This window comes from Globicephala melas, chromosome 7 (genome assembly GCF_963455315.2).
Source record: "Globicephala melas chromosome 7, mGloMel1.2, whole genome shotgun sequence".
Taxonomy (NCBI): domain Eukaryota; kingdom Metazoa; phylum Chordata; class Mammalia; order Artiodactyla; family Delphinidae; genus Globicephala; species Globicephala melas.
The window spans coordinates 78,475,891-78,493,653 of NC_083320.1; the positions used below are offsets into that span (position 1 = coordinate 78,475,891).

Genomic DNA, 17,763 nt, shown 5'->3' on the forward strand with positions numbered 1-17,763 from the left:
TCATTTTGCATTTTGTTCAGAAGTCTTGGAAACACAGTGTGCATAGCAGTGCCAGTGCACAACTCAAATTACTTGCTTCCAAAACCATAGGTGGTAGAAATCCCACTTTGGAAAGTGAGATGTTATTGCTGCTTTCATTTTTATTGTACAAGATCGATGATCACTTTTTCCCTCCAGAGTGCTGGCAATCTGTTTATTTATACTCGGCTAATTTCTTTATCCAACAGGTAGGCCCTTAATATGCACAGCTGAGATTGAATTGAACTTTTCTGAATTCTCCCACACCTGCCTGAATGTCTTCCAAATATCTGGGTAGTAAGAATGAGGGCTCAGTGCAGAATATGAAATTGACTCTCAGATAGCAAACTCCAACGTCTGGGGTATTAAAACTCCAGAAACTCTATTCTGTACCACACTCATCAACAGCAGTCACAGTGATAATAACAATAGGAAACATAAAATTTGTTGAGTGCCTACTATGACTCAAGCACTTTACATATGTTACAGTTAATCTCGAAAAAATACTCAATAAAGTAATACACCAATTTCACCCCAACTTAAAAAAAAAAGAGGTAAGTATAAAGTTTAAAAAAATACTTAATGAGAAAGATATGATTATCCCCCTCCAAAAAAATGAGGCATGTGAGGCTATGTACCTTTCTCAAGATCACACAGCTTGGACATCAGGGAGTTGGGTTTGACCTTGGGATTGATTCTAAAGTCTAGGGATTTCTACTATATCGTAGTTCTATAGCCAAGCTCCATCCCTGAAGGTTCTGTGAGTAAGCTTGAGAGTCACTGGATGAAAAGAATCAATAATTGAGATCATGATGTTGCTTTATATTGGCTATGAAACGATCATATGTCTGTTTAAATATTGCCATGATTTACTCTCCCCATACCCTTTTGCTTCCCTCACCTCCACATAAGTTTTCAAAGGCTATTTTACAGTTAAATGAGTTAAATTTTATAATAACTGCAATGTATTGGCTTTAACAAAGGGTTTTACCTCACCTCCCCCATAGCATTTATATACAGAAGCCTGGGATACTGACAAAACCTCCATCCACGTGATGCCGGACACCCCAGAAATCAAGCTGGCCAAGAGCAATTCTGCCAATATAAGCCAAGTAAGAGATTTCCTGATTGTTAAGTCAGCCTTTAGTCTAGGAGTAATTAAAATACTTTTCCCATCTTACCACCTTCCTTACTGGAAGTGGCCTGTTAACTTTCTATAACTCTTTTCTTTTTCTGTTGTGTATTATCCTCCACCTAGAAACTTTACACCAAGGGATGGGATGAATCAAAGATGAAGGACTATGATCTGAGAGCTGATGCTATTCCCATCAAGAGTGCCAAGGCCTCGAGAGACATTGCCAGTGACGTAAGTGCTCTCTGTCTAACCCCCTTGGTCTCACCTTGCTGAACCACCACAGTGCAGCTGGTGGTCCACAGTTTGTAACTGCTTCCTCATATACCCCTCCAGTCATGCTTCTTACCTTCCAAGACCTTTCCCTTTGTTGTCTCAGAGAAGAAAAACGGATTTTGAAATTGTAGTTAGAGTTGTCGCAGAAAAAGTTTTCAGCAGTGAAGATATATGATTACACTACTGTTACGTTTATGACAGCATAAAACAGTTTAAAATTGTTCAGAGATGTCAAAATATTCAAAATATGAAATTCTTATCCATTTGCTTGTGGGTTTTCATGTTGTCTAATTGTCAGCATGCATATGGTTTTAAAACTGGGCTTTTAAACATATATTTCTTATGTTTTAGTACAAATACAAAGAAGCATATGAGAAACAGAAAGGCCACCACATTGGAGCCCAGAGCATTGAAGATGACCCCAAGATTATGTGTGCCATACATGCAGGGAAGATTCAAAGTGAAAGAGAGTATAAGAAGGATTTCCAGAAGTGGAAGACCAAGTTCAGTAGCCCAGTGGACATGTTAGGCATCTTGCTGGCCAAGAAATGTCAGATTCTGGTCAGTAACGTTGATTATCGAAATTACCTGCATCACTGGACGTGCTTACCTGATCAAAACGACATTATCCAAGCAAGGAAGGCCTATGAACTACAGAGTGATGTACGTAACGTGATCTTTGGGAAAGGAGGAATGGGAGGACATAGATTTGTTAATTGTACAGACAGTGCCTCTGTGGACAGACCCATGGGTTGCTCACTGCACAACCTCAGGGGGAGCCATTCACATTGTTAAAACAAAACCCGTATTTAGGAGTTATGTTATGGGAATCAAAGAACATAGATGAAGAACCCTACTTAGATCATGTCTTCCCTGGCCTAGATTCCAGACTACTTTTTTCATGTCCTTTGTACTGTCTGGCAATGAAAATATATTTCAAATAAGCATAAATTATCTGAACATTTAAAAAATAACTGCCACTCTTGTACTATATCCAAAACACTTAACAGAGTTTCATCCTATTACAGGATGAAAATGAAATGAGATTTGGCACAATATCTTTAAATTGTTTTCCAGTTATATAATTTCTTTGCAATATCAAATAATTACCATGGAATTTAGCATTATTACCATTTTATCCTTATTCATGGCTAGCATAAAAAATTATGCTTTTACAAATTACTCTGTCATGGATATTGAAACCCCTGATTCATGTAAAATCTCGGGTCCTACTTTTTTGGAACCACCATCTCCTGTGCTTATCAACCCCTCAACCCCGTGAACTTACTTTCCAATTAAGGGCTGCTATGTCTAGCACTTGGAACAATATTTCTGTCTAATGTCTCTGTAGAATGTGTACAAAGCAGACCTGGATTGGCTGCGTGGCATTGGCTGGATGCCAGAAGGCTCAGTAGAAATGACCAGGGTGAAGGGTGCTCAAGACCTGCTGAATGAAAGACTCTACAGGACACGCCCAGAAGCCTTGAAATTCACTTCCATTGTCGACACGCCAGAGGTTGTCCTGGCAAAAGCCAATTCTCTGCAAATGAGTGAGGTAAGAACCATCCTACCGCCAGGCTCTCCTTTAGCAGGACTATCTTCTCAGAAGATGCCACCCAAACGGAGCATCTGTGGATGAAACAGAGAAAGTAGATTGTTTCTCTTCAAAGACTTAAAGTGCTTGGAGCAACTCTAAGAATCTCTTAGTTTAGTTTAGTGAAGGCACATGCTAAGTAGAACTCTGACAAATGCCAAGGTGCCTTTCCCCTACCTCACACACAGACCTGGAAGCACTAAAATGAAAAATGTCACTCCATTACAACTCAGGAAAGCAAATACTTATTACAAAACCTGTGGCATAATGCTACACGTTAAATGGTAGAACACTGTATTAGTCAGGGTTCTCCAGAGAAACAGAGCTAATAAGAGGTATGAGAGAGAGATTTATTTCATGGAATTGACTCACATGATTGTAGAGGCTGGCAAGTCCAAAGTTTGCAGGGTAGGCCAGCAGCCTCAAGACCCAGGCAGGAGTTGCAGTTCAAGCCCAAGGTAGTCTGCTGGCAGAATTACTCTCGCTCAGGGGTGGTCAGTCTTTTTTCTCTTAAGGCCTTCATCTGACTGAAAAGCCCCCACATCACAGAGGGTAATCTGCTTTACCCAAAGTCTGCTGGTATAAATGTTAATCTGATCTAAAAAATACCTTCACAGAAACATGTAGAATAATGTTTGACCAAATACCTGGGTACGCTGACCTAGCCAAGCTGACACAAAAAACTAACCACTGCAAACCTATAACAACATTTTCCCAGGTTAAATAGTTGCTAAGGCTTAATGTTCAGATATCCATCTCTATTGCTGTATTAAAATAATATTTTCCTTCTCTCCACAGAAACTATATCAAGAAGCCTGGAATAAAGATAAAAGCAACATAAGCATTCCTTCTGACATGCCAGTCATACTGCAAGCCCAAATCAATGCCATGCACATCAGCAATGTAAGAGGCATAAATATGAAGTGTAAATGTCTTTATGGGACAATATCTGTCAGCTTATGGGGTGTGTTATAATGGACAAATTACCTGCCTTAGAAAGGTTGACAGCTTTGGGTGCTAGATACTTCCTCTTTGGCTACCATTCCCAATGCAGTATGAATGGAAATTCTCTTTCAAACATGAGTTTTGATACATATCTGGGCCCCTGCACTGCAAGAGGTGGGATACCTGAATCTCACTGGTGTCCTTCTTTCAACCTTGAAATCATTGTCCTATATCCAACGTCCACAGCTCAGTTTCATTGTATATTAATTGAGAGGAATGAAATCCCTAGTAAAGTGCCTCTTACACAAGTAAGTATAAGAGATAACAGTCTCTGTTGTCTTGATAGGTTCTTGGTTGATCCAGAACTTTCTTGTTTGACATTTCAAGGCCATAAGAAAAGTCAAACTTTTAATTATATGCAAAGTGTAGGATAGGTATGATGTCTATGTCACATCCCTTTAGCAGGGACCTTTGAAAAGTCAAAGGGCAACATTGGGAAAAAATCTTATCAAGTCTTATATGGTAACTTGATGAAGGTTCTCTAGGTTCACAGTTGATTCTTAGTTCCCATTACTGTATAATGGGATATTTTCACATTGTACTATATTGTGGTGAATGCAAATAATTCAAATACTAGTAGATTTAGATGTTTAGCTTTAAAATTGTAGTCACAAGTACCCTGCATTCCACAAAGTAAATAGGCAATAACCAAAAGAAGGACTCAGAAGCGACTGTTTTTTCTTATGCCGCCTTCATTTACATTGTGCTTTGTGATTCATATCATGACTCCTTTGAATATGTCTACTGATTTTCAATTCTTGTAAGCAAACCTGTGTTTTCCCTCAATAGAAACTCTACCAGAAAGACTGGGATGAGGCCAAGCAGAAAGGCTATGACTTGAGAGCAGATGCCATTGAAATCAAGCATGCCAAAGCCTCCAGAGAAATTGCCAGTGAGGTACAGCTCCTTCTGTTTCCTTGTGGATTTTCTTCTCTATACAACAAATAGAATATTTTTCAAGAATTTTGATTTGGATTGATTTTTTTTTAATTCTATGCAAACAATTGCATTTGCCTTGTGCTAAAGACTTTATTTTATAATATTAACATGGGATGAAAAACACTGAGGTAAACATAGGTGAAGTATATGTGTAAATACCTTCTAAGCTGTTTCTAAGTAGAAGTAAAATATCATGAAGATCTGTACCAAATTCTGGGGAAAAATTCAGGAACCAATACAATGTGATTTTATCCCACAGATCTTTAGGACATTCTCCATAAATATAAATCACAGATGAAAGTTTTATACAAGACTTAAGACCGAGATCACATTTTATATACAAGATTTTATGCTGGAGGCGTATGTATACTCCTCTGAGAAACCCTTTGAAGTTCATTTAACAGTAGTTTTAAAACGTACCAGCAGTCAAAATAATTATTCTACCAAGGCCCCCCAGCTCCAAATCTTTAAGCTACCTTTGTTCCTTTTCTTCAAATTCTTCTCTAGTTTTTGTCCTAGTATCCAGCTGTCTCTTCCTTCTTACTTCTCATTTTTATCTCTAAAAAGGCATAGCCAATCCATAGTATCTGCCTTATTCCCAGCTCTCTCTCTCTCTCTCCCTTTTCTCCAAACTTTCCTATGTTATCCAAATATAGGAAAGAAACAGAAATGATCTTACTCTTGTCCTAAGACACTGAGAACAAGTGTGAAATAGGTGGAAACTCTTATCCACAGGCCTTTTGTTGTCATCTGCTGATTCAAACCGACAGCCTTGTCTTCCATTCCTGAAGCATGCTCCTTTCTTGTCTGTCTCCAAAACCACACATATGACTTTTTCCTACCTGAAGTACCTTCAGTACCCTTGGTACTGACCTAATTTCCACTTTCCAGGCAACCTTAGGGACAATGATTATCCCCACTGTGCCTTACTTTTCCCATTTGAAATATGTGATAATACTAATATCCACATCATAGAGATGTTCTGAGGATTAAATGAGGTTATAATTGCCACGATTCAACTATTTTTAACAAAAAAATTCAGCAACTTCATATGAATCAACCTAATACATTTGAAGCACTCATAATAGTGTCTGACATATAGTGATTGTTAGTAAATGTTAGCTATTATTTTTTTATTACTCTTGTTCACCATACTATTTCCCTCCTGATTTGTTCATGTCCTCTGTGAAACTATCTAAAATAGCCCTAATTTCCTTAAAGAGAACTAAAATATATAATAACTACCAATTTGAGCCAATTTACATTGAGGCTAAAAAAATATTCCGAAACCATTTAATGAAAAGTCCTCTTCATACATTATGTCCATATGTTCTTTTTATCTTATTTTTTTACAACTTTAGTACAAATACAAAGAAGGTTACCGTAAGCAACTGGGCCACCACGTGGGTTTCCGCAGCCTACAAGATGACCCCAAATTGGTATGGTCTATACATGCTGCCAAGATCCAGAGTGACAGAGAATACAAGAAAGCTTATGAGAAGTCTAAAGGAATCTACAATACACCGTTGGACATGATGTCCATTGTTCAGGCCAAGAAATGCCAGGTCCTGGTTAGCGACGTTGATTATCGCAATTATCTGCACCAGTGGACGTGTCTGCCAGACCAGAATGATGTGATCCAGGCAAAGAAAGCCTACGAACTGCAGAGCGATGTGCGTATCCTGTCTCCAGACTCTTGGGGAGATGTGTGTCTATGTGTTTAATCACAGAATATTCCTTAAGGATGTAATTTAAACAGTAATCTTAATAGAATCTAACATATTCTGTATTTTTCTGCAGAGTTTTTCTGAATATTTTCTATCTTATAGAGGATTCCTTCTTATAAGACCTTATTCATCAGATGAAAATCACTCTCTTATTCTATGTAACTAAGTAGAAAATTTCAATCCCAGTTGTCCTGATCCATTATATTTGCATGATCAGGTATCTAAATGTCAGAAACAGATGTAAGCATAAAAAAATGTTGGATTTCAAGTTTATCTGGCACACATAGGAAAAATGTGTGTGTGTGTGTGTATATATATATATATATATATATTTAAATAATATGTTTAGAGAGAGAGAAAGAGGAGAGGTGTACATAGATATAAGTATGTATTTTGTTTTTCATTATACGTGCTTCTAAGAAACTTTTTCTCCCAAATTCCTACAGAAGTTATCCCCAGTGGCACATAAAAGGCAGATTTCAAGTAGTGAGCACAGAAGCTCAACCTTGCATAAAAACAAAATTATGTGCCATTGCGGTCTGTCATTCCACAAGTGCTAGTTGTTAGCCCTGCTCCAGTTCCTGTAGGATACTCTGAACTTCTCCCAGAGATGTGTGCCAGAGATGTAACGCTCAAATATTAACATCTAATGTTGATCCTTGAGTTTCGTGGGACTGGCCACCCAGCTGGTTTAAGTAGAGGTTGTGTGTGGTTTGCTGGCATCCGTGCTCTAGTAGGCAAATTGACTCTTCTGTACTCTGTGGTCCTCTCCTTCTTGTAGAACGTGTACAAATCAGACCTGGAATGGCTGAAGGGTATTGGATGGTTGCCAGAGGGTTCCGTGGAAGCGATGAGAGTAAAGAATGCCCAGAATCTCCTGAATGAAAGGTTGTATCGCACAAGGCCTGAGGCCCTCAAATTCACCAGCATTGTTGATACCCCTGAAGTTATTCTGGCAAAGATCAATGCTGTACAGATCAGTGAGGTAAGTCAATTGATGCTATGTTCAGACACATTGAAGAACTCTCAATAAAAATTATAACTGTGAACTTTAAACTGCTAACACCAGGATTAGAATGTTGAACATTCATGTATCCAGATAGAATTTCATATAGCCCATCAATTAACGGCATCAACATTTCATTTGTTTAGATAATTCTTTGGTCAATAGAAGTGTGGTAGGCATCTTCATGTTCCATATTCTCTGAAGTACACCTTGAACACATTTTGTAGACCTTGCCTGTAATACAGGTCCACCAGTTAATACAATGATCACAAAACCGCCACCTTTTTACTGCTATTCAACGGTGAAATAAGTTGAAAGGTCCAGGGGCAGCCCCAATATTAGACATTATGACAGTTATTTAGGCCAAGAAAGCCAGGACTTGATTTGCAATGTGGATGATCATAATCACCTGCAATGAGAGCTTACCTGCCAGATAATTGCATGTGAATAAACAGAAGAGGATCTATTTACTATCATGTTTCTGACTCGTTTTACATTTATATTATAGCACACATGAATGTATTCTTCTTGCTGAAGTCACTTTTGGCACCTTCTAAATAAAAACACAGATGAAGAAAAAAATGTGATCTCCATTTACATCTGAACACATCCAAAGAAAACCTTTAATTGTACCTGTAATTTTATTCATGTGGTAATTGGCTTATTTACTCATCACCGATCCTTTGTTTTTCATTTTTACCAGCCACTGTATCGTGACGCCTGGGACAAAGAGAAGGCAAATGTGAATGTACCGGCTGACACTCCATTGATGCTGCAGTCCAAGATGAACACCATGCACGTCAGCAACGTAAGGCCCTGCACATCCACTTGCTTCACACAGTGTTCTCTGCCTCACCAAACCTCTCATCAAAATGCTCCAGGGAGCATTTAGCAAAAGGCATTTCCCTAATATTCCTTTTACTTCTAGTCTTTAAGGATAAGTGTCATTTGTGTGTGCTCGCACACCTACGTATGTGTTTATAATAGAGAGATGTGTGTCCTTATCTTTGTTGGAAAGAAAAATGCGGTGGTTTATGCCAAACACACGACATCAAAACATATATATGCATGTATAGTAATACTTAGTTCTCTTTTTAGTGGCCTATCATTGATTTTTCCCTTTAAAAGCCAAACAATATGTATAATTTTTCTCACTTTCACATGATTTACTATCTTTTAAATTCCCTTCTTTAAAAAAAAGTTACTGGAAAAGAACTTTACTACATGTCATTAAAAATGTACTGGAGCTTAAGTTCAGTATGAAACCAGTCTATTTTATAAATCTTAAGGGGAGATTAATTTTTCATCGTAACTGTTAACATATTCTTGAACACATCGGTAATGCTGACTCAGTAGCTTCCTCTTCATATTGACTGTGGCACTGAACTCTCCGTTTGCAGAAACAGTATCAGCAAGCTTGGGAAGATGTCAAGGTAACGGGTTATGACCTGAGAGCAGATGCCATCGGGATCCAGCATGCCAAGGCTTCCAGAGATATTGCCAGTGATGTGAGAGCTCCTCCTTGCCCAGCGTTAACAAACACTAATTCATAGACACTCAGAGAGTTAATACTGTACTAATCTTTAATTTAATTCCCCAGGAATTATATCTAATAGAATGAAGGGCATTGTTACTAGTGTCGTGCTTTAAAATCCCCAATTCAAGAACAACTTTGACAACAATTTGATGACCCACTTAACTTCTCTGCTTGGTTCTGCTCTCCGTATGTTTAAGCACAGATTTTTATTTTCTTTTCAATATCTTCTCAATATCAGTTAATGCATGAACACTTACAGAGATCCAGTGGGTACAAAGAACTCTACTGTTTGTTGAAGTGCAGCATACATAGGGGGTTCCTGTGATAATTTTATGCAGTACATGGACAAGCATTTTTAAAATAGTTACGTTGGTTTCGATGTGTGCTAGAAAAATACTGATTTTTTCCCATTTAAATAGGAGTATAAATTTTAAAATAAAAATATTAAATAAGTTTAAACTTTAAAATATATTTATTTAGACAAAGAATCAAGTTGACAAAGTAAAGTATGAAGCACAGGTGGTGCTTTGTGGCAAAACATGTGAGAATGGCAAACAGTGACTGAAGTCTGGGAAACAGTGGGCAACGCTATATTGGAATCCAGACGCACCATTGTTGCCTTTGAGGTGTTCACAATGTTGTCATGCTTACAGAAGACAAACCAATGTATCAAGAAGTATAAAACTTATAGTATGAATTCAAAGAAAAGCAGTGCCCCAAAAAGGGTAATGTAAGGGAGATGGAGTTATTTGAGTAGGCTGTCTAGAAAAAGTGAGTTTGGAGAAACAATTCTTCTTTCTTCTGTTCACATCCACCAGTATCTATACAAAACTGCTTACGAGAAACAGAAGGGTCATTACATTGGGTGTCGCAATGCCAAGGAAGACCCTAAACTGGTCTGGGCAGCAAATGTGTTGAAGATGCAGAATGACAGGCTGTACAAAAAGGCCTACAATGACCACAAGGCTAAGATCACCATCCCGGCAGACATGGTGTCCATCAATGCTGCCAAAGAAGGCCAGGCGTTAGCAAGCGATGTGGACTACCGCCACTACCTACACCAGTGGTCTTGCTTTCCTGACCAGAATGATGTGATCCAAGCCAGGAAAGCCTATGACCTGCAGAGTGATGTAAGTTGTTGCTTGTGGTGCCTGAGGGGTGAGCTACTGCCCAGGAAGACAGCCTTCCACAGCTTTGCCCGGTCACTCCTGCCAGTGCTGAGGAAAATGCAATTCTCCCTACCTGAGCACTTACTTCCCTTTAGTACTTTACCAAGTTTGTTAATCACAAGCCTTAATGCTGGGCTTATTCAGAGGGTTTTCATCTTCATTGCTACTGGTGCTACCAGAATTGTTCTATAGATTTGTGAATGTGTGCACTGTTTGTAGTTTATTAAACATAGGCATCTTCATGGTTCTTCAGTTGAATGATAGGGGCTGTCTTCCTTGAAATTAATTTGAAAGGTTAACAGCATGCTCCACACTCACTAGGTTCCCTGAACTTGGTATTCTTCACAACATCGTTTTATTAATTTACCTAAAGTATTTTTAGATTTACTTATCTTTTTGCCGATTTAATCTTTTGAAAATGGTGAATTCCATCAGGATGTTTGTTTCTTGTACAGAATTAATACCTTCTTTTAATTATCCGAACATGGTTGCCTTAAGCTTCAGGAGATGTTTTCTCATAATGAATGAGTTTGTTATAGAAAAGTATATCCATCATTTGAAATGAATTGCCAACTGGTGGATTTAGTACCATCTCTAGATAAATTCCGTCTCTTCATTATCCTGAACCTCGTTAGTATGTTAAGGAATGCATATCAATGAAGTTCTTAAAGAATGAGGAAGGGAAACTTCAAAACCTGTATGTAATCCTCTTCAAGAATCCCTTCTCCCAAATTTTGGGTACCCACAATACTTTACACACTAAAACATATAACATTCTTCATTAAGGTAGAAATTTCCCTACATGTTCACTCCTCTTACTCTTTATTTTAGTTTGATATTTGTATCCTATTAAACGGTTATTAAAATACCATTTCTGAAGAACACAGTGGGTTATTTTATGAAATTAATAGTTGGTGTTTCACACAGAGCAATTATATCTGGTTAACCACTTAACATATACCTGACAAAACAGGTTTAGACAGCCAAGAAAATGCAAATTCCAATTCAAAGAGAAGTGCTATCTTGGAAAAAGAAAACTCAGTTGAGATCAAAATTGTGGAAGTAAGGATTACATTCTTAATTATCCCTTTAAAAGTAATTATTAAACACACCATGTGCCAGGTCTTGTGCTAAGCCCTAAAGGTACAATGGGGAATAAAGAAGAACAAGACAAACTTCCTGACTTTAGGGAGTTCACACTGATAAAAAGGAACAGATGTTAACTAGAGAATATCCATAAAAATGGGATGGCTGAGGAAGAATGATCATGGCACTATGAAAAATGAGGTGGGGAAAGCTTCTCTGGGAAAGCACTGATTTAGGAGTAAGAAGGGAGAGCATGAGTTTGTTCCATGAGGAGGACACAGGGTGCATTCCTGCAGAATGACCAATGTATGCAAAAGGGGTGGTAGGCAAACCACAAACTGAAAGGCCAGTGTGGTCAGAACACATGGGTAAAAGGGAAGCACGTATAAAATGAGGCTGGAAGAAGAGGTAGGGACTGATGCTAGACCATCATCACCTTCTAATCTATGTTAAGATTTTGATCTTTATCCTGAGACCAGTGAGAAACCATAGGTTGGGGGTATGTTGTGACATCAAACCTGAATGGTGAATTTTGTAAAGATCATTCTGGCTGTGGTGTGGAGAACTTGCTGGAGAGCCTATTATTATTGCTTTAAAAGTCCACCTTGGCTAGTGTGATGATTACCAAAATATTCAAAAATCTTCCACACATCCCCTAAGCAAAGCACTCCTTCTGCATCCTTCTGCTTTCTAGACTATGCATAGGCACCCCAACACAGAGCCCCTGCCACGGAAAACAAAGTAGGACAAAACACTGCAATGCATATGAGGAATTATTTTTGTCAGGCCCATGCTTGGCTTTATCATTGTTTGTGGAAGAGAAAATGGAACATGAAAAACTGCTTCCTTACTTTACCACGATTAAAAAAAAAACAAATCCTGCCTCTCCTAACTTTGTTTTCTTTCCCAGGCCATCTATAAGGCTGACTTGGAGTGGCTGCGTGGCATCGGCTGGGTGCCCGAAGGGTCTCCCGAAGTACTGAGAGTGAAAAATGCCCAGCATATCCTACAAGACAGTGTCTATCGGACACCTGTGGTGAAACTCAAGTACACAAGTATCGTTGACACACCTGAAGTTGTTCTTGCTAAATCAAATGCTGAAAATATTAGTATTGTAAGTCACATTTTTCTTCTATATTAAAATTAAGTTCATGTTATAGAAAATGATAATTAACCTGGTAATCCATTTGTAAGATAATAATATTGATGATAGCAAAGATTTTAATAAGTAATATTGACACGGTTGTTCTGTTATTGCTTACTAATTTTAAACCAAAACTCAAAGTATGAATAAAAGGTATTAATACAGATTTCATATCAAATTTGAGTAACTTATGTGAAAAGATTCTGGAAACTTTTACCTTAGTATGAAAAGATTTTGGATCAGAAAAATCGAAAGTTGTGCACTACAACTAGCAAAATGACAAATTGTGAAGTAATTTTGTTATCATTGGTTCTTTCCATAGCCAAAGTACAGAGAAGCTTGGGACGTGGATAAAACTTCAATCCACATAATGCCAGATACTCCAGAAATTAATCTCGCTAGAGCCAACACTCTTAATATGAGCAATGTAAGTACTGCAACAGACTCCCTTTTTGTTTGGAAAGTCACCCAATTGGTATGAAGATATCACTAGGGAACTCTTCATAGCCAGGGAAGAGAAGATTGAGTGGGCAAGGAGGCCCTTGACCAGGAGTGAGGAGAGGGGCAGACCCCTGGCTCTCAGTCACTGGGCAAGGCCAGTTATGGTGAAGCAATGTCAACATGACAGAAGAGAGAAGGGAACAAGGACAAGAAAGATACTGAAAGAGGAATGAAGAGACACACAAAGAAGAAAGGGGAATTAACAACAGATTCAGAAGAGCACAAAATAATTATGAGAGTTCTTTTCACAACTTTATACAAATTAATTTTAAAACCCAGATCTATAGGGGATTTTTAAGGAAGTTATAAATTACTAAAATTGAGCCCAGAAAAAGAATAAAAACATATTGCAAGAAATTAATAGGTTCTTAAAGACTCTCCTTCCTCCTCTCTGATATCAGGGTCACCCAGAATGATTTCATAGGGGAATTCTTTCCAAACCTCAAAAAATAAACAAACTGACAGAGAGCCTAATGAAACAAGGAAAGCCATCACCGTTATCAAAACTTGTCAAAGATAGTTCCACAAATGAAAACTGTAGACCATTAATAATGGGGAGAATCTTAAATGAAATATTAACAAATCAAATTCAGTAACACATGAATATGATATGATACAAACAACTAGGGTTCATTCAGGAATGCCAAGAGTGTTCTGTATTCAGAAACCTAATAATGTGATAAAACAAAAGAGAAAAATCATATGCTCATTGTATTAGATTTAAAAAGACAGGTGGCGGGGAGGGGGAAGGGTAAACTGGGACCAAGTGAGAGAGTGACATGGACTAATGTACACTACCAAATGTAAAATAGATAGCTAGTGGGAAGCAGCTGCATAGCACAGGGAGATCAGCTCAGTGCTTTGTGACCCACCTAGAGGGGTGGGAGGGAGACGCAAGAGGGAGGGGATATGGGGATATATGTATACATATAGCTGATTCACTTTGTTATACAACAGAAACTAACACACCATTGTAAAGCAGTTATACTCCAATAAAGATGTTTAAAAAAAAAAAATAAGACGTGTGGGACTTCCCTGGTGGCACGTGGTTAAGAATCTGCCTGCCAATGCAGGGGACACGGGTTCGAGCCCTGGTCCGGGAAGATCCCACATGCCGCAGAGCAGTTATGCCCGTGTGCCACAACTACTGAGCCTGCGCTCTAGAGCCCGTGAGCCACAACTACTGAGGCCAGCGTGCCTAGAGCCCATGCTCCGCAGCAAGAGAAGCCACTGCAATGAGAAGCCCACGCACCACAACAAAGAGTAACCTCTGCTTGCCACAACTAGAGAAAGACCCCATGCAGGAACAAAGACCCAATGCAGCCATAAATAAATAAATACTGATGAATTAAAAGAAATTTTTTTTAAAAGACGTGTGAGCAAATCCAATATCCATTCTTATTTTTTAAAATAAAATCTTAGCAAAATAAGAATAAATGAATATTTTCTTGTCATAACTAGGAGTAAATCTCATATCAAAGGCCAGCCACATCCTCAAGTAAGTAAGCTTCTCAGTCAAGTCAGGATACCCATAACATTACCATTTATTAATATTTGCTGGAAGTAGCTAAGTGATAAGCTTCTTATTCACAGCAAAATAATTACATAAGAATAAGTATAAGAGATAAATATTGGAAAGAACAAGGCAAAATTATCATTATTTGCAGAATAAATCATTACATGCCCAGGGAAAGGAAGAGTATCAACTAAAAAGTCTATTAGATAAAAAGAGAATTCGCTTACATGGCTAGCTTCACAGTTTAAGAAAGTTCAAGAAATGTACCACCTACAGAGATTTTTCTGTGTGTAGAACAAGTATGACCTAGAAGAAGGATACTACCTTAATGCAGTCCACCATGGCTTGGAACTTGGCATCTTTCAAAAAATAATAAATCTTTGTGAGAGAAGGAGCCTTCCAAGCAAAGATTACTCACCATATGCCAAACTGCACCACCAACTCTATTGTAATGAGCCTCTTGGGAGCTAATTTTTTCCAAGGGCTGGGAAGAAAACAAAATTTTGAGGCATTGCTACATTCTTTTTTGGACCAGAATCAGTATATGGTGCAGTGTACTCTTACTGCCAAGTGACTGGATGAAGAAACAGCCAGCTCGTCACTGCAGTGTAGTCTCCTCACCCTCTTCCTTCTGAACCATAGGTATCTTTGGCAGGGGAATTCTGAAAGTCTCATGGGCTCTCTTTTACATGATAAATTTCTCAGCTGGAAATACCAGAACCCTACCATTAATATCATGATAAAAGCAAGACTAGTAATTGAAACTATGCCAAAAGTAAAGTTGTTAAATTTAGGTATTTAGATACTAATGAGAATGACTTTTGTTTTGGAAGAAATCAAACATCCTATTTGAATGTTAACCAAAATATACACTTTCTTCATACATGATGTTGCCAGTAGTATAATCTCGATAAAATCCACTATTTTAAATTATTTCCGTCATTTAGAAAGTACAACTTTTGCAGAATATTTGTATATCATTTTATGGGTAACCAAGCAAATCCATGTTAAATTAACTCATTTAATCTTCACACTAATCACACGGGTAGGACTGTTATTTTGTTTTTATCATATGGGAAAGCTGAGACTTAAAAATATTAAGGAATTTGCCCACATTCTCAAAGTTAGTAGGTGAAGAAGTTAGGTCTCAAGCCCAATTTTTTTTGTAGTTCAAATAAAAAATATATTTGACCACATAAACAAAAAAAATACATAAGAAAAAATAGTGTAACAGTATATGTAATAAAACAAAATAAATTTTAAAAGTTTAAATAACATAATTACAAATTTGCATGAAATATTCTCTAGTGTAATACATTTAAATGTGGAGAACACTTTTTTCTTTTGTACAAAAAAACAAGTCAAATGTTAAAATTGGACCACCTGAAATTCATACAAAAACTTGAATGAAAATTCATATAAAACTTGTCCATTACAAGGACAAAATTTATCTAAGCACTCGTTTTTCAAATATGAAAAGGCCATGAAACTGTCAATGATTGAAATTCACTTCTCCTTTCTGCACTGTTCAAGCTCCCATAGTGATAGGTATGATTTCTGATTTATACATTTAAATTACTCTTATTTCTGAGTCTTTCTGACATCGTCAGTACAGAAGGTATCCACTTAAATGTGAATATATTTTTAGAAGGCTATCTGTAAATCAGTCACTACTTTAACTGACTTCTCTTTACAAACAAAACAGTGCTGCGCTTAGAAAATAGCCGTTACATCCAATGGTGCTTCAGAAAGAAAATCTAACATTCCCAAACAATATGCATCATCAATCGTATTAGAAGATCTAAGAAACCATACAGAGAGGAAAAAAACTCAAATGTAAAATGTTTATAATTCTGAAGATTAAAAATTGAATTAATTAAAGAGAATTATTAAACTAGAGAAATTCAATACTAGCCTGCCAATGTCTGAACTTAAACATATCCCAGTGCTACTAATACACCAATACAAGAAGCAGATAAACCCTCTTACATAAACCATGAACAACTATATCAAAGCTATAATTCAAAAAAAAAGAAAAGAAAGAACTCTTGTCCAGCCCAGATCTTTGGATTCCAGATATGATTTTGTTCTCCAGTACATTGGTACAGAATGATTCTTTCACCTATTCTCTTTTTTTAAACTGGTTCTGGGACTTCAAAAACTGCACCCCTCTGATATTAATTCTACTTGAACCCTTGGAGTCATTAGTAAGTTTGAATCTGGAACGATACCTTATTTTTCCTCCTCTTCAGAAAATTTACCGCGAAGGTTGGGATGAGATGAAGATGAGCTGTGATGTACGGCTGGACGCCATCCCCATCCAGGCTGCCAAGGCCTCCAGGGAGATCGCCAGTGATGTGAGTGTGGCCTTGTTTAACTCCTCAGTTTTTCAAACAAATGCCCTACGTGCATTGAGAGTTCATGCTGTGATCCATCTGCTTTGTTTTTCTGTCTCCAGTATAAATACAAGCTTGACCATGAGAAGCAGAAGGGACACTACGTGGGTACCCTCACAGCCAGGGATGACAACAAGATCCGCTGGGCCCTCATAGCTGGCAAGATTCAGAATGAAAGAGAGTACCGGCAGCACTGGGCCAAATGGAAGTCTAAGTTCCAGAGCCCTCCGGATATGCTTTCCATCACGCACTCTAAACATTGCCAGGCTCTGGTCAGCGACATTGATTATCGCAATTACCTGCACCAATGGATGTGCGTGCCTGACCAGCAGGACGTGATTCAGGCCAGGAAAGCCTACGATCTGCAAAGTGATGTGAGTGGGCTGCATTTTAGCCTGAGCTCTTACATCATTTTCCCATGACTCCCAGAAAGTTTATGTCATTAAATCCTTGCATCATCACTTCACATCTTTATATAGCGAAGAATTTGGTTTTGGTTAGACCTTATAGTATGGTATCAAGATCACCAGAGCCATGAAGGATCTGGACTTTGTATCAAGAAATAAGTGGTGGTGTGAATATAGTTCTTAACTGTTTCCGGTTAAAGACAGCTACTCTGAAAATATTATTTTAATAGAATTTAAGTAGCACCAGAGGTTTAAACTGTAACTAAAATATCAGCAGTCCATGGTCAGGATGTAGCCGCAGATATGCTAT

The 17,763-nt window shown here is 37.9% G+C and overlaps 1 protein-coding gene and 1 long non-coding RNA gene across 5 annotated transcripts in view; one reads left to right on the top strand and one right to left on the bottom strand.

Moving 5' to 3' along the window:
- NEB (nebulin) overlaps nucleotides 1–17,763 on the top strand; it is a 225,010-nt gene that overhangs the window by 131,350 nt on the left and 75,897 nt on the right. Inside the window, exons 78-92 of the mRNA XM_060302454.1 lie at nucleotides 1,026–1,130; nucleotides 1,277–1,384; nucleotides 1,778–2,089; nucleotides 2,778–2,981; nucleotides 3,819–3,923; nucleotides 4,815–4,922; nucleotides 6,326–6,637; nucleotides 7,473–7,676; nucleotides 8,401–8,505; nucleotides 9,098–9,205; nucleotides 10,053–10,364; nucleotides 12,400–12,603; nucleotides 12,956–13,060; nucleotides 16,903–17,007; nucleotides 17,109–17,420. Coding sequence (XP_060158437.1) covers nucleotides 1,026–1,130; nucleotides 1,277–1,384; nucleotides 1,778–2,089; nucleotides 2,778–2,981; nucleotides 3,819–3,923; nucleotides 4,815–4,922; nucleotides 6,326–6,637; nucleotides 7,473–7,676; nucleotides 8,401–8,505; nucleotides 9,098–9,205; nucleotides 10,053–10,364; nucleotides 12,400–12,603; nucleotides 12,956–13,060; nucleotides 16,903–17,007; nucleotides 17,109–17,420 — 2,709 coding nt within the window. The remainder of the gene's footprint in view (nucleotides 1–1,025; nucleotides 1,131–1,276; nucleotides 1,385–1,777; nucleotides 2,090–2,777; nucleotides 2,982–3,818; nucleotides 3,924–4,814; nucleotides 4,923–6,325; nucleotides 6,638–7,472; nucleotides 7,677–8,400; nucleotides 8,506–9,097; nucleotides 9,206–10,052; nucleotides 10,365–12,399; nucleotides 12,604–12,955; nucleotides 13,061–16,902; nucleotides 17,008–17,108; nucleotides 17,421–17,763) is intronic.
- LOC132597618 (uncharacterized) overlaps nucleotides 1–17,763 on the bottom strand; it is an 81,156-nt gene that overhangs the window by 3,362 nt on the left and 60,031 nt on the right. For 2 of the 4 annotated variants that reach the window (XR_009564634.2, XR_009564631.2), the window contains one exon: nucleotides 657–3,055. This is a non-coding gene — a long non-coding RNA (uncharacterized lncRNA). The remainder of the gene's footprint in view (nucleotides 1–656; nucleotides 3,056–17,763) is intronic. The other 2 variants (XR_009564633.2, XR_009564632.2) reach the window with 2 other exon arrangements.